General features: G+C 50.1%; 1 protein-coding gene across 1 annotated transcript; it reads right to left on the bottom strand.

The window, feature by feature from the left end:
* Positions 1-7965: 7965 nt before the first annotated feature.
* LOC119440745 (chitinase-3-like protein 1) lies at positions 7966-13776 on the bottom strand. Its single transcript, XM_049663150.1, is given in 4 exon segments — positions 7966-8616; positions 8618-9272; positions 12133-12261; positions 13503-13776. Coding segments are annotated over 4 exon segments (1353 nt in total). The 5' UTR covers positions 13689-13776; the 3' UTR covers positions 7966-8233.
* Between the last annotated feature and the right edge of the window lie 805 nt (positions 13777-14581).

The raw sequence follows: 14581 nt of genomic DNA, 5'->3' as shown, positions 1-14581 counted from the left end.
ATGTTCAGATTAGGTCACTAGCCTCGATGTCTACCACAATACTAACACATTCCCCACTGTTCACTAAAGTATAATTGAGAATATGTGCAGTGTAAGCCAAACAAAAATTAATACTGGTTGTAAATGTGCAGATGGATCACAGGTTTAATAGGGATCTTCTTCACATATTGACAAGACCATCCATCACACCCATAAGGTATACAAGTAAATTGCTGCTCATGCTGTTTTACTGAAATCATGATGCAGAATGCATCCTGCAAAACAGTTACGGATGCTGTACTGAACTGTCGCCCTACATTCTTGATGGGATGGGATTCAGCACTAGAGTTTCTGCTTCTTCAAGAAACCTTCATACACACCCGCCGTGGTGGTGTAGTAACTTCGGCATTGCACTGCTAAGCCCGATAGCGCGGGATCAAATCCTGCCCGCGGCGGCTGCATTTCGATGGGGGCAAAATGCGAAAACGCCGGTGTAAGTGCATTGGATACACGTTAATGAACCCCAGGTGGACAAAATCCGGAGTCCCACACTACAGCGTGCCTCATAATCATATCTTGGTTTTGGCGCATAATTAAGACCCCAGAATTCTTAAACCTTCTCAAAAGTGCTTCTGCAGTCCGAAAGCACCACTCCCATATAGACTTCAATCCTTGCTCACACTTGCCAATCCATGTGAGCCATCCTTTGCGGATTCACAACCATCATGAAGCTCTTTACACCCAAAAACGGTACACGAACATTTTGCATTCCCATCCCATCGGATGCGGCCACTGCAACCAGGATCGAACCCGCAACCTTGTTTAGCACTGCAACGCCATAGCCACTGAGTTATGATGGATGTACTACAAACTACAGTCTCTCTAAGTCAGACTTGTACATGTTACAGAAAGGAAGCAACCGATTACGCTTACAATTCATTAAAATATATGATTGATCACAGTGGCCAACCACTGACCCACGAAAGTAATTGAGCAGTTACTAAAATGTAACCGATTAGTTCTGCGTTGCTTTCCTCCCCGTGGTTTTTCACACTGAATACAGTACACAAAACGGCCACAAATGGCCTGCCTCTTTCAGTGAATCCTGTGCAGCCCGTTACAAACATATCTTAATGAACAATTGCTTTTCAATATCTTTCAAAATTTCAATATTTCCTCAGTTTCTCATGAAGCAGTTAACCCCTACCCACACCCGGACAGGGGCCTCCCACAAGGAGCAATTCCAATACTGTTCAACTTAGCAATGTGTCGCATACACAGAGATCTACTCCTCGTACCAGACATATGTAGCACACTGCAGTGATGCCGATGACATAACCATATGGACCAAATGCTTTCCGGGGCAAATAACAGGACACTTGCACCGTGCACTCGATAAAGCTCAAGCGGCAGCTGCGAGCATTGGCTTAATTGGAGTGCTCCCCGTAGAAGTCGGAGCTGCTGCTCGTGCACACCAAGCGCTAGAGACCCCTACTTATCACTCTACGCAACAAAGGGCAATACATTCCACAAAGACATATCATGCTAGGCCTATGCGTGCAGCGAGATGGAGGGGGTACGGCGACTGTTCAGCACTTACTAAAACAGGGTGAACAGGTCTTGAACATGATGCGGCGCATTTCCAATCGCCTCCGAATGCTTCACTAGATAGACACACTGTGGGTGCTTGACGCCTTATGCGTGTCTCACCTCCGCTATTGCGCACCACAAAGGCACAGCACAACAAGCTTGACACCACATTCGTAAAGCCACCAAGCTTGCAATGGGAGTGCTGACCAACAAAAGTATGGAGTTGTTAGACAAGGCAAGTAACCATAACATCCCAGAATTAAGAGCTTATCAGCACACACAAATGCAGGCAGGAAATTAGACAGCAGTAATACAGAAGAAGCCTGCAGACCCTGCGTTTCGAACCCAACGATGCGCCACCGCCTGCTACAAGCACGCTCGGCAAAAATGCTCCCATACCACAGCACATGGATCCCCAACGAAACAAAAAACACAATGAATAGTGCACCACTTACTACAGCAAGTATGTACTACATTCAACAAGTCAACACCCACACATATACCTGTAGCCCGATACTGCAATCAACAGCGCAGCAGCCATAGCCGTTACCGATCAGCACCGTACTATCACTCGAACGCAAACCATCAAGAAGACGAAACCACAGTGGGCTGAGCTTGCTGCCAGCATTAAGTCCCAATCGCCACGAAGAAATGTATTATATTTATAGATTCTACGAAAGCCTGCCGGATACTTCAGAGCAGACAAAGTTTACTATGAGGCAATCCACAAACAACTGCAGCTGCAGCCCACTGAGGTGATCTGGATACCGGGGCACGCTGGAATGGAGGGCGATGAAGCTCGCTCGAGATGCAGTGCGTCGGGCCATCTCCATCCCATGCTCAGGTCCATCCTCTCGTAATGCTCCCGCAATGCCCACACTAGCGCCATACAGAGAAGACAGAAGACAATTTCCAACGCTCAACCCACACGACAGGGCGCACTCATTCACCAAGCACCAACAAACGCCCTACATACACCAGCTAGACATCGTATATAGGGAAAAGTAACAGAGCCACCGCCACAGTGCAGGTTCTGTGGCCATCACCCAAACACTCCGCCCATACTATGGCATTGCGGACCTCCATTCCCAACGACTCTACCTAGCCTAGCCCCTGCGGCCGAGTGGCTGACTGCAGCCACCACACACCACGACCAATTAAGCCGCTTACATCGACTCTGCATTAATGCAGGCGACCTCATGATCGAGAGGCCCAGTTCATTGCACGATTTTTAACAGCGGAGCTGTTTAAGCTCTTGCATGGTTGCGCCGCATGGTAGTGCGAACAAAACCTGCTCCTGGCGATGACGTCACTGCGCGTTTCCTAGCAACCATCTCGTGTGCGTCGCCTCCTCATGCCGTGCGCATGTTGCCTTGACATGGGACGTTAAAAAGAGAGGGAAGGAGAGCACGCGCGCTATGCTCGGGAGAGATAAAGAGAAAATGAGGGCGAAAGATAAAGAAATTGTAGCAACACCAACTAGGCAACGCGCAGAGTTGCTGCCGTCGCCGACCGCGTTTCCCCGCGTTCGCACCGAACGCGCGCGATGTCCGTAACTGCAACAGGTGCTTCTAGCGGCGGCTCGGCAGGTTTCGACCAGCCACGCCCCGGCAAGTGTGGAGGCGCAGCTTGGCCGTGACGTCATCGGTGAGTTAAAGCTCGGAGCCGCCGCGACGGCTGCACAACTCTCGTTGACTCTGTAGCGAGTACATGTAGCCTTGACATGGGACGAACAATGAAGATCCGGACACCCGAAGAAGAAGCCGCTCATCTTGAAGCGCGTCGCGCGTCCAAGCGAGAATTTGCGCGTCGGCGGCGAGCCGATGATAAATGCCGTGCCTACAGTGTACCGTGCCGCAGCACTTGGTATTTCCTAGCAAAACTTAGCCAAACCTAGTAAAACCTGGAAGAAGCTAGGTCGATCACCAGCTCCGCTGTTATTCCAGCCTTGCACCACTAGTGCAAGCTGCCCACATTTTTTTTTTTTTTTTTCTTACGCGCAAGCATAGATTCAGGGTCTGTGAAATCGGTTTGTCGCCGCGAGGGAAGTGATCGGCTGAGAAGGAAGACGCCTGGAGGTGGAGAGAATCGCCGCGTTCCCGCCCTTTCTGTTGGTGCTTCGACGCCGCGGTGCTATGCATATCAGCGGCGTCTCTTATTTGCTTGTGTAGCAATATGCGCTTTCCCTGTAGCACACCAGGCGTTGCGCCGTCGAAATCAATGTATAGCGACCGCGTTCGCGCCCTTTCCGTTTGTGCTTCGACGCCGCGGTGCTCGCTGTGCATGTTCACGGCGTCCATACGCGTTCACAAAGGGAAACGTACGTCACTGTGGCTTCTTTACAAATAATGTAACTGCTACTCGTAAGGAAATAAGCAGCGAAACTGAAAAGTCGTTCGATATGCGCGCAGGGGCGAAGGACGGTGTTGTAACTTTGAAACACCCTGCGCTTAAGATTCTGGCTAGTCAATGCCGCTATGTTCGTGCCTGGGTCCTCTGTTAAGCGCAGCGCTCCATTGTTCCTAGGCCTCAGAGAAGGCGCTCCCGGTTGGGCCAATGAAAAGCTGAAAAAAAAAATCGTGTATGCAGCTTTCTCCTAAGACCACATTCCTGACCACAACAAAGACCAAGTATGCGCGACTCTTTCCGGTCAGTCCATTCAACGCACTCCTCAGCGTTGGACTCGTATATTTGGAATCCCGCATACTTGAAGTCCCATGGGTCAAGCAACTCAAACCCACTTGGCGGCAGCTCCTGCTCCTGATTAAAGGAATCGGCACAAGCATCCGCGGCGCGGGCACACGAACCATCTGCTTGATCACATGGGCAGTTCTAAGCTCGAATGACTGCTATATGGGGCCGCTTGTTTTGAGATGACAAATGCACATCACAAACAACTGGAAATTTTGCATAGGGAATGCCTACGTGTGATCAATGGCCTCCCGGACACATCAGGACGGAAGAAATGTCCCGATACGCGGATCTCCCGACCACGCAAGCAATCATACAGACTCGCATTACCGCTTATCAGCGACCACGACCCTCTACTAGGGCTGGTCAGTGCCTATTGGAGTTGCAGGGTTCGCAGGCGCCCGCTCCCGGAAGATGCGGACATTCCCAGGTGCAGTACGTGAATAACTGTGGGCTCCATACACTCCACAGAACAGACAGTATGAGGGATATTGAGTATAGGGTGGAAGAGGTGAAGGAAAATGACACACATAAGTCCCTAGATATAGCAGGAGTCACTTCCCTCCACCAAGCCATTCCCTTCACCGAGAAGATGCAGTCGCGTGATAACTACAAACTAATGCATTCCCCTGCATGCCGGAGAAACGCTAATCTATAGTGGCAATTCGCGCGTTCAGCTCGCTTGGACTGCTAGGTGTGCAGTGAATGCTTACTCTTGGTGTGGCTGTTGCTGGATCTGTCGGTATCTTGGCGGAGATATATGTATATATTCGAAGGTCCTGTCTTGCGATTGTCCATTACCGCGCATAGTGCAAACCGGCACCGGACGTATAGCGCGAACCGAGGCGCTCTGTGGTGGCAGGTGCTATACGTAAGCACAGACGCGAGCTCCAACACAAACATATCGTCATCGTCATTTTGTCGTCGCAATTTCAAGTGGTCCTTGGGGAAGTGGCGCTCAATGTACCGGCTGGCCCGGGTAAGGCACGGTCGTAAGGGTAGCGCCACCCGTAACACTTAGTGCAACATAGTGCCACTAATAACAACCTCCTAAAGCATGCAAAACGCATTCTTGGATAGCAACCAGGATTGGTCAATCCACGTGCCCTTGGGCTTCAAGTTTTCCAGCTCGAAGTTACACACTAAAGTTCGGCATAGATGTGGCGACACATATTGAATATCGAGGAGGTGCATATACCTCGTCTTTGCCAAAGGTATCTATGCCATTACGAGTGTCGCAGTGTTGTCAAGAGGTGAGTTTCCTGTCGAGTCCGCGGCCCTCTGAAAAATTGTCGCAGTTTCACCCGAAAGGCAGGGCATCAATTGCGATAGCAAATTAGTAGTTTTATCAGCTGTATAAACTTGGACATGCAGCAGCACCAGCAACGCGCAGAACTGTTGTCGACGCCGTCGGCATTTTGCCCGCGTTCGCACCGAACGCGCGCGGCGTTGGTGACTGTTGCCGGTGCCTCCGGGGGCGGCTCGGAGGTTTTCGATGAGGTCAGAACGGGACACTTGTCCAGCAGCGTCGGAAGTCTTTACTACCTTCTCGCCTCGTAACGTTTTATATAAATAGGCATTTGGTGCCGCAGCTAAACGTCGCCTCCCCTCCCTCCCATCCCCCCAACGGAAGAAGTCGCGTTTGCTCTATATACATGGTGATTGGAGGAAAGAGGCGCTTAATTCTGCAGCCCTTCAGGGAGCACGGCGCAAAACGCGCGTTAGCTCTCCGCCGTGCGTTCGCTCCTCGTGAAAACGCGCGTCCCTCGCTCCCTTTCACTCGCACATACAGCATACGGCGCGCGGTGACAATTTCATCGCCGTTGACGTCATACGGAACTTCACGGCGATGGCGACGCCGACGGCAGCAATCCACTTTGGAGTGTCCATATAATTGCTATCACAATAAAACCAGGAAGCCACAACTTTCTGACAATCTTTAGGGCTGAGAAGCAGCGAATCAAAGTCTTTAGGGAGCACCGAAATTTAAGTTCCACAGTGCATCAGCTCGCGGCCCCGCGACACCCCACTCATACGCGCAGTAGCTTCAAAGCAGAAATTTCCGCGAAAGTTGCACACCATACAGGCAGTGCTTAAAGTCGGGGGAGGGGGGGGGGGGCACCCCTCACCCGTAGTGCCTTGTGCGGGCCGCCCTATAACTCTCAATTTTTTTTTTAATGCATAAGCATTTCTATGCCTACTCAACGAGAAACCTGTCAGTCACGTAGGACGAATGCAATGGCTCATACCCCCGTAAGGCTGAGGCTACAAGCGCTCAGCAAAGTGAAGCAAACAGTGCATACATTCATTGAAATCACCCATACAATACAAAGAACAGCATACGTTTCAATGAAGAACAAGCTCAAATAATCACCTGAATCATCAATAAAGCATTGCCTATACCCTCCTCAAAAGTTGTGGTGGTTTTGCAACAGCATTGCTGGACATCCACTTTCGCATGTTGATAACGACCGATAAGGGTTGATAACGGTCGGATGTAGTTCGATAAGGTTGATAACGTCCGATAAAGCTTGATAAGTATTTATGCCATGGTCGGATCAAGCTTGATAAGACTGATAATAACACCGCGCTGCGTAGAGATGAACAAGGCACAATGCTTGCACAAACTCCAGTGGAGTTTCTGCGTTAATTTTTTATTAATGATTTAATCGCGATGAATCGGTTGATGTGACATAAACAAAAACAGGAAAGCAGGTATCGTCGTACTGCTGCATGCATTTCCCCGATGCACTGCACATGAAGGTCACCACCCTTTTCGACCGATTCTTGGCACAGCATACTGTTTCATGAGCCACCTGAGCGTGAAGCTACCTGCTCGCGAATTAGTGAAGGTTCACTTCACGTTGGTTTCTTTAGGTTACCAGTTAATTTTACTTTATATATATATATATATATATATATATATATATATATATATATGTGTGTGTGTGTGTGTGTGTGTGTGTGTGTGTGTGTGTGTGTGTGTGTGTGTGTGTGTGAGCGTGTGAGAGTGCGCGCGCTATATACTGGTCTCCGCCCTATGAGCCCCCCCCCCCCCCCCCTCCACTGAAGGGAGACTAAGCACTGCATACGTGACTTTGATAACATACCGCAGTCGGTCTCGTCTGAGGAGCAAAAAAAATTTAAATTATGGGGTATTACGTGAAACCACGATCTGATTACGAGACGGAGGATGCCGCTGCCTGGCGTAGGCTCCAGACAGGCACTTACACGAACCTACACATATTACATCGCATGCACCCCACAGCCTACAGGGACGAATGCCCGTGGTGTGGGGCCACACCAACCCTATGCCACATTACGTGGGAGTGCACGCTGCACAACATAGAACACCATGACACGAACATCACGAGGGAGTAATGGGAGGCACTGCTGTCCAGCTCGGCCCTCGACGACCAGCTCAAGCTGATCCAGAGAGCAGAGAAGATGGCAAGAGCCAGCGGAGCCCTGCTGGACTAGGGGCCCCGACCATTAGCGATGCCCCATTGGGGCAAGACAAAACTATCTTTGGATTAAAGTTTATCTATTACGAGGCACGCCGTAGTGTGGGACTCCGGAATAATTTGGACCAGCTGGGGTTCTTTAACGTGCACCTAAATCTAAGTAAACGGGTGCAAAGAACGCACGGAAAGCGCTCACATATGCAACCCAATAAAAGCATCCGCAAGACTGAATACAGGCAGGAGACGTTCTTGGGCATGCACAGCATGCCATTTATTCAGTGCGCTGCGTGCGTGCCGCAGCAGGTGCTGAAATGGGGCAACAGCCATGACAATTACCGGCGACAGGAACCACAACAGTAGTTTTTCGAGTGAGCAGACATGGTTAAAAATGGCGAGGCTTTTTACCCAGAGGCCATTGCGTATCTACAAGAAACTTGGAGAACCTGTCCCGCTGGCCTTACTGTGACGAAGTGTGACGTGATGCAAGTCGGTAGTGGGAGAGGGTGCCTCTAGTCAAGCTTAAACACACTCTGGAAGTTCTGGTAAATGGTCTGTACGAGAACGTTCGGCGTGCCGCAGTCCCCTCGGTAGTCGTCGCTGGACACGTCCCAGACCATCATGCCTGCTAACGACCGGTTTCGTACGTACTCCGCCTTGGCCATCAAGCTGAGCTGGTCCTCGTACGCGACCCACTGGTCGTCTGAGTACGCGTACGGGCACTCGGCGGTGGCGTCCCAGGAACGTGTCCAGTTCTCGAACACGAGGCGCTTACAGATCTCGAAGAAGCTGAGAACCCCTGGACAGCGCGTGAAGAGGCCCGGGATTCCTTCTGATCGACCCGCAAGTAGCACGGCGCCCGGCTTCTGATCAGACTTCTCGTCAAGCGTATACGAAGCCCCAGTCTAAAGAGACGCTCACGACCAGCTTGTGCACGGGAACGCCGCTGGCCAGCGCCCGCTGGACGGCCGTGTCGAAGTCCGTCGTTACGTTCAACGGCGATGGCGACCGGCTCCGCATCGGGCTGGGAAACTCGGCGAACGCTTCGCTGCGGAATCCGTGCGCCACGATGACAGCGTAGTCGACGTACGAGCAGATCTTACCCCCCAGTAGCGGCTGGTTGAAGACGTCCGTCTCAGGCTCGAACACTACGACAAGCGTGAGGCCATGGCGCTCGAAGTGAACCCACAACTTTTGTAGCAGCACGATGATCCCGCGGCGGTCTTCGCCAGGCGAGCCACTGGTGAACATTCGGTGGATGACCAGTCCATCGAAGCCGTTGCCGAGCGTCCAGCGGAGCACGGCGCTGCAGAACTGCACCGTCGCGTGCATCGACTCGGCCGCGTAGCGGAAGAGGCCATTGTTCACTTCGTACTCGCCGACGCCGACGAGGATCTTGAGTGCGGGCCGCTCTTTCTTAAGCCGCACCATTTCGCGGTACAAGTTCGGGTGGGTGATCTTGTGCGTGTAGTCGTAGTGCAGCATGTCGTCGGACCAGTCGGCGGCGCCGGACAGCGGGAACACGACGTGCGAGCACAAGTTCGAAGGCACCTGCGCGCCAGAAGTCGCGGTTAGAGCGGGGATAACAATTCAAGGGGCACTTTATAGTTATCTCTATGTGGATGAATGCGAAAGTATTGCGACCACCGTGCGATGCCTATGCTCTTTCAGTCATTGAGTAACTACACGACCGAAACGTTTTGACGAGTATGTGGCGTCTTTTTTACGTACTTTGCTTAGAAGCCATAGCACGCGATCACACACATTCACACGATTGTTCACATGCAACTAATACCTTGACAGCAGCAGCTGTAATCCCCTTGACCGAGTGCCGCGACGTCACGTGACCAACGGTGTTCGTCACAACGTGCGCGCACGCAAGGTCGTGGGTTCGGCTCGTGGGTAGTGCCTTGATTAACTGTGCCTAATGAACTTCGCCTTAATTAACACTAAAGGTCGAGGGTTCGACTCCCACTAAAGGTCATGGGTTCGAGTGTCTTAACATATCTTAAATAACTGTGGCTTAATTAACTTCGCCTTAACACCAAACGTCGTGGGTTCGACTCCCCACCAATGGTGGTGGGTTCGAGTCCCAACAAAGGTCGTGGGTTCACAACCTTTTCGGACCATGGCGTGGTCACGCCAACAACGGCCTTAATTAACTTCGCCTTAATTAACAACAAAGGTCATGGGTTCGGCTCCCACCAATGGTCGTGGGTTCGTAGCCTTTTCGGACCATGGCGTGGTCACGCCAACGCCGGCCTTAATTAACAACAAAGGTCATGGGCTCGACGCCCACCAATGGTCGTGGGTTCGTAGCCTTTTCGGACCATGGCGTGGTCACGCCAACGCCGGCCTTAATTAACAACAAATGTCATGGGTTCGACTCCCACCAATGGTCGTGGGTTCGTAGCCCTTTCGGACCATGACGTGGTCACGCCAACGCCGGCCTTAATTAACTTCGCCTTATTAAACAACAAAGGTCATGGGTTCGACTCCCACCAATGGTCGTGGGTTCGTAGCCTTTTCGGACCATGGCGTGGTCACGCCAACGCCGGATTTTCCGCTTCGTGGGGCATATAATGCTTTCGCATTAATTAAAAAATGTGTTCAGGTTTTATGCTGCAAACAGCATCTTGCGTAGGATGTGGGAATACCTTCATATTTGCTCATGCTAAAATTTAGAATGCGAGTGATTCTTGAAGGTTGAAGGATTAACGGAGAATATCTCAATAACCTTCGGTTCGCAGATGGCATTGTCATGTTCAGCAACACTGTGGATCAATTGCAACAAATAGTTGATGACTTTAACCGAGAAAGCTTAAGATTAGGGTTGAAGATGAATATGTAGAAGATCAAGGTAATATTCAATAACCTGGCAAGGGAACAAGAATTCATGATCGCCAGTCAGCGTAAACAGCCTGTGCAGGAGTACGTTTATCTATGTCAATTACTCACAGGGCATTCTGATTATGAAAAGGAAACTAATGAGGAGGGTGGGTTCACTGCATCTAAAAATAATTTAAAAAAACACCGCCCAAGCACTCCGTACAGATGGTTAACCAGAGAAGCTGAAACGTGCGGCCCCGGTGTTTAGTAGTGGGTTAATCCCGACGCTGTATTGAAGCATTTCTCAATTATTGGTTACATGTTTGTGTTTCTAGTGCAACGCAAGCGCCAATGGCGGGCGGATGCTGCTAACCACGACACCGAGCTAAGCATGCGATAACGGCGAGCCGAGGAGCCGGCGTTGCGGCAGAGCAGGTACGACCCAGAGAACGACGTCACTATCGGCGCTGCCAATAGCGCGCCCGCTTGGGTGCGACGTAAAGAACGACGTAACTGACGGCGCAGCCAATGGAGTCGTTTAGAGAAACATGGGGGCGAACGATTTTTCGTTTCGCCTGGACATATACAGCTTTCGCTGTAAAATAAAAATGTTCTACCTTGAAACTTTTGTAGACTTGCCGTGCTCAATAGGGGCCCAAATACATGAAGGTACCGTGACCAGTGGCGCACGGACGGCGGAGGGGGGGTGGGGTTTTCGGGGGTTGTAACCCCCCCTAAGGCCGAGTTAACCCCCCCCCCCCCCTTTTGTTTAACCCCTTTTCTTTCCTTGCGCCTTTGAGTACTGCAACAAAGACGTAAGACGCGCAATCGTCTGCACACTCGCAAACTTGCGCAAAAAGCGAATTTTTTGATAATTTCCCGTGAAGAAATTGAAATTAGTGCTGTTTAGATGGTATTGGCAAACTAAGGCAAACTGTCACCCCCCCTGGCAGAGATCCTGGGTGCGCTAATGACCGTGACATCACTGACGTCATACGATGACGACAACGCGCCGCAATCTGGGCGCTGAATTCAAACTTCGCATCACCTGCGAAATCAATGTACTAGGAGCAGCCTTCTATGCTTGGAAATATTGAACATTTCCTCTTGCACGCAGCCGTGTGCGATTCCTCTATGAAGTTGCGCCTTTCACCTCTGAGACTATACTTGTGTGCCTACAAATGCGATCTCCGATCAGCTGTGAAAAATTTAGAAAAACAAGTTTGATCTTTATTGTTCCCGCCAGTTATCCATCTTCCAACCGCCGATTAAACGCCCAAATAAACGTATAACAGAGTTAAGAAGTCATGTACGTGCTAGCCTAATTCAGTGTTTTCGAGATATTTCCTTATTCTTTCCGCGCTGAAAAGGAAAGCACTAATGCATAAACTCGTATAACTTACGCATTGAATTATAGTAACAGTCAAAACCACGTATTTCAGTTGCACGAACTCGTGAGGATGTTTCACCTCTCTTTATAAGGCGTCCAGGCTGCGTCCTAAGGTGACGAACTAAGTGAATATGGCGCTTCCCAGGCAAGCACGCCCATATATAGACGATTCATACGCTTTCGTACTTGTACCTGTTCGAATGTGTAAGTCATGGGCGGAGGCCGCTGAAAACTTGTCGAATTGACCATGCACATGATCAAAGGTCTGTCGGGTCCTTCGTAGACTTGTCGGCTCAGTCGTGTCTTGGGACGCATGTCCACCTGCAAGTTGAAAATACGTTCTAAGACGTAAAACCGTAACGTACAACAAGCACAGCGGCATACTCGGCGTACACTTTGGTGCTATACAATGACAACGCAAAGCAGCTACGACACGGTTTAATTCTAACTGCGATCAATATTAACCATAAATTGTTCCCCCCAGCAGCACGCCACTGGATACGTATGGAAGTGTCATTGGTCCACCTTTTGTTAATGTATTTCTAGTGAAAGCTACCTGCAAAAAAAAAAAAAAAAAATCACGCGCCATTACACTGATGTGAAGGTGGATCACCAGCGAAGCAGTTTAGCACACACAAATTTGTCGGCGGACACGAAAAATGCACGGAACCCTAGCCATTGTAAAATTACAGAAACTGCGTCCATTGACGCTACTCGTCGTTCTGGCTACCCTGCTTTTCAGAGGCAGTCTCCGGTAAATCAATTACAGGGAGTTATATAAATAACGTGGCCAAGCAGCTTACCCAAAAAATTCGGACCATTTGCATTCTTTCGCACTCTTTTCGCGGTCATTTGCGAGCACAGTCAATAGCTTTAGGTTCGACAACTTCATGTCTCATGTTTCTACAATTACGTAGTAAACGCGTGTGCACCTTTGCCATTCATTCACTATGCGCCATCTTTTCGATTCATCACCGCTCACCGACCCCTCCGCGCGCTTCCGCTACAGAAAAAAAAATATTTGAGCAGAATTCCCGATTAATTTCTCTATCCAGTATCTACTGCATTTCGTCATTGGCTTTTACGACGCCGTCATTGCCAGGGTCGGCCCGCCAGCGCCAAGGCGGCGATAAAGACATACCCAAAGGAACACGGCCCGCATTCATACACACACACAAAAAAAAAAGATTCTTACGATTTGTTCGCAGTTCAATTAGTTCGAAATTGTTCGTAGCAGCCAATTGTGAAGTTGGAGCTATTAGCGAAGACAGCTGGCCAGCGAATGACAGCACTTACGAGGAAAAAAAAAAAAAGCTTTGTGAATTCGGTTTCAGATTCGTTACGAATTACTACCCTATAGCTGCTGATATTTGCGAAATATAACATGCCGCCGAGGTCTGACTCGAAGCGCGGACTATGGATGATGCTTGAGCGCCGACGACCCGACGCCCTTCCCTGCAGTGGCCGCCCGTATACATAGCAGAAGGCTGCGCAGTGACGGCTATGGCGCGAGATCACAACCTGCGGCGCGGTATGAAGTCAGGGAGACGCGGTTGCTATACCTGGTAGGGCTTTTCTCGGCGCAGCGTGGTGAGCAGAATGCCCGGCAGGACGAAGATGAATACAACAACGAAGATGAGACAAGCGCTGGCCGTGTGCACCAGGGCGCTGTTGATGAACGGGTCGCCGAGGTCTACTGCCTGCTGGCTTGCCCGCTGGCCGACCAGCGTGGTCTCCTCATTCTCCATCCTGCGATGGGGCCTAAGCCTCACCAGCACCGAAGCCGGTCACAGCCACCGGTCATCTTGCGAGCGGCGGGCACCAGAGTGCGCGATGGCGATGACCATGATCCTGGCTTCCCACTCAGCTAGACACCCCAGGACAGGAGAGGTCGGCTGCAGCAACCAGTCCTGGCCTGTCGGCCTTGTGCTCTCCGTAGACACGTTCCAGTTCCTGCGGTTAAGCGGCACAAATGGACCTCTCCAGGGCGTTATCTCGTAATCGTCATTAAGTGGCGGTGAATATTTCTCGTCTCTCACATTTCATTCTCACTTTCGTATTTCTCAAAAGTTTGCTTGAAAAATCCCCTATTCCCTTTTACTACTATTTCGAGTACCGCGATACGATATATGACACATGTACACAATCTTTTATTTTATTTATTCCGCAATAACTTCTGTCACCGGTTGCGTCCTCGTCAAGGTGTGAAGTATAGCAAGCTTGTTTATGTGTGCATGGGCGAAGGCGTCGACACTTATTTCGTCCCATAGACAATTCATTCCCGCACTGAAGTTTGACTCTCAACTAAAAGTTCCTAACTATATAATAGCACATCACGACTTCGCGTCAAAACGAATATTCATTCAGTCCGTGTTGCGGTTTCAAATGTTTATTTTGGCTCCTGTAGATACCAATCTACGCAACAGCACTTGCCGAATGAAATTCTCAAAGAAAAATAAATTTAGGTAAAAATATGGAAATATATATATTTTTTTTCTTTCCTCTCCTACAGCTTAGCTTGCATCTTGGCCAGTCTGCTGTAGTGGGTAAGCGCAATTAATTGAGAAGAAGAAGAAGAAGAAGAAGAAGAAGCACCGCTGCAGGCTGGAGGACACCGGCGACACGACGACTATCAGACGAG

Source organism: Dermacentor silvarum, chromosome 2 (genome assembly GCF_013339745.2).
Source record: "Dermacentor silvarum isolate Dsil-2018 chromosome 2, BIME_Dsil_1.4, whole genome shotgun sequence".
Taxonomy (NCBI): Eukaryota; Metazoa; Arthropoda; class Arachnida; order Ixodida; family Ixodidae; genus Dermacentor; species Dermacentor silvarum.
Note: the sequence above shows the minus strand (reverse complement) of the source record. Positions and strands in the feature narration are given on the sequence as shown.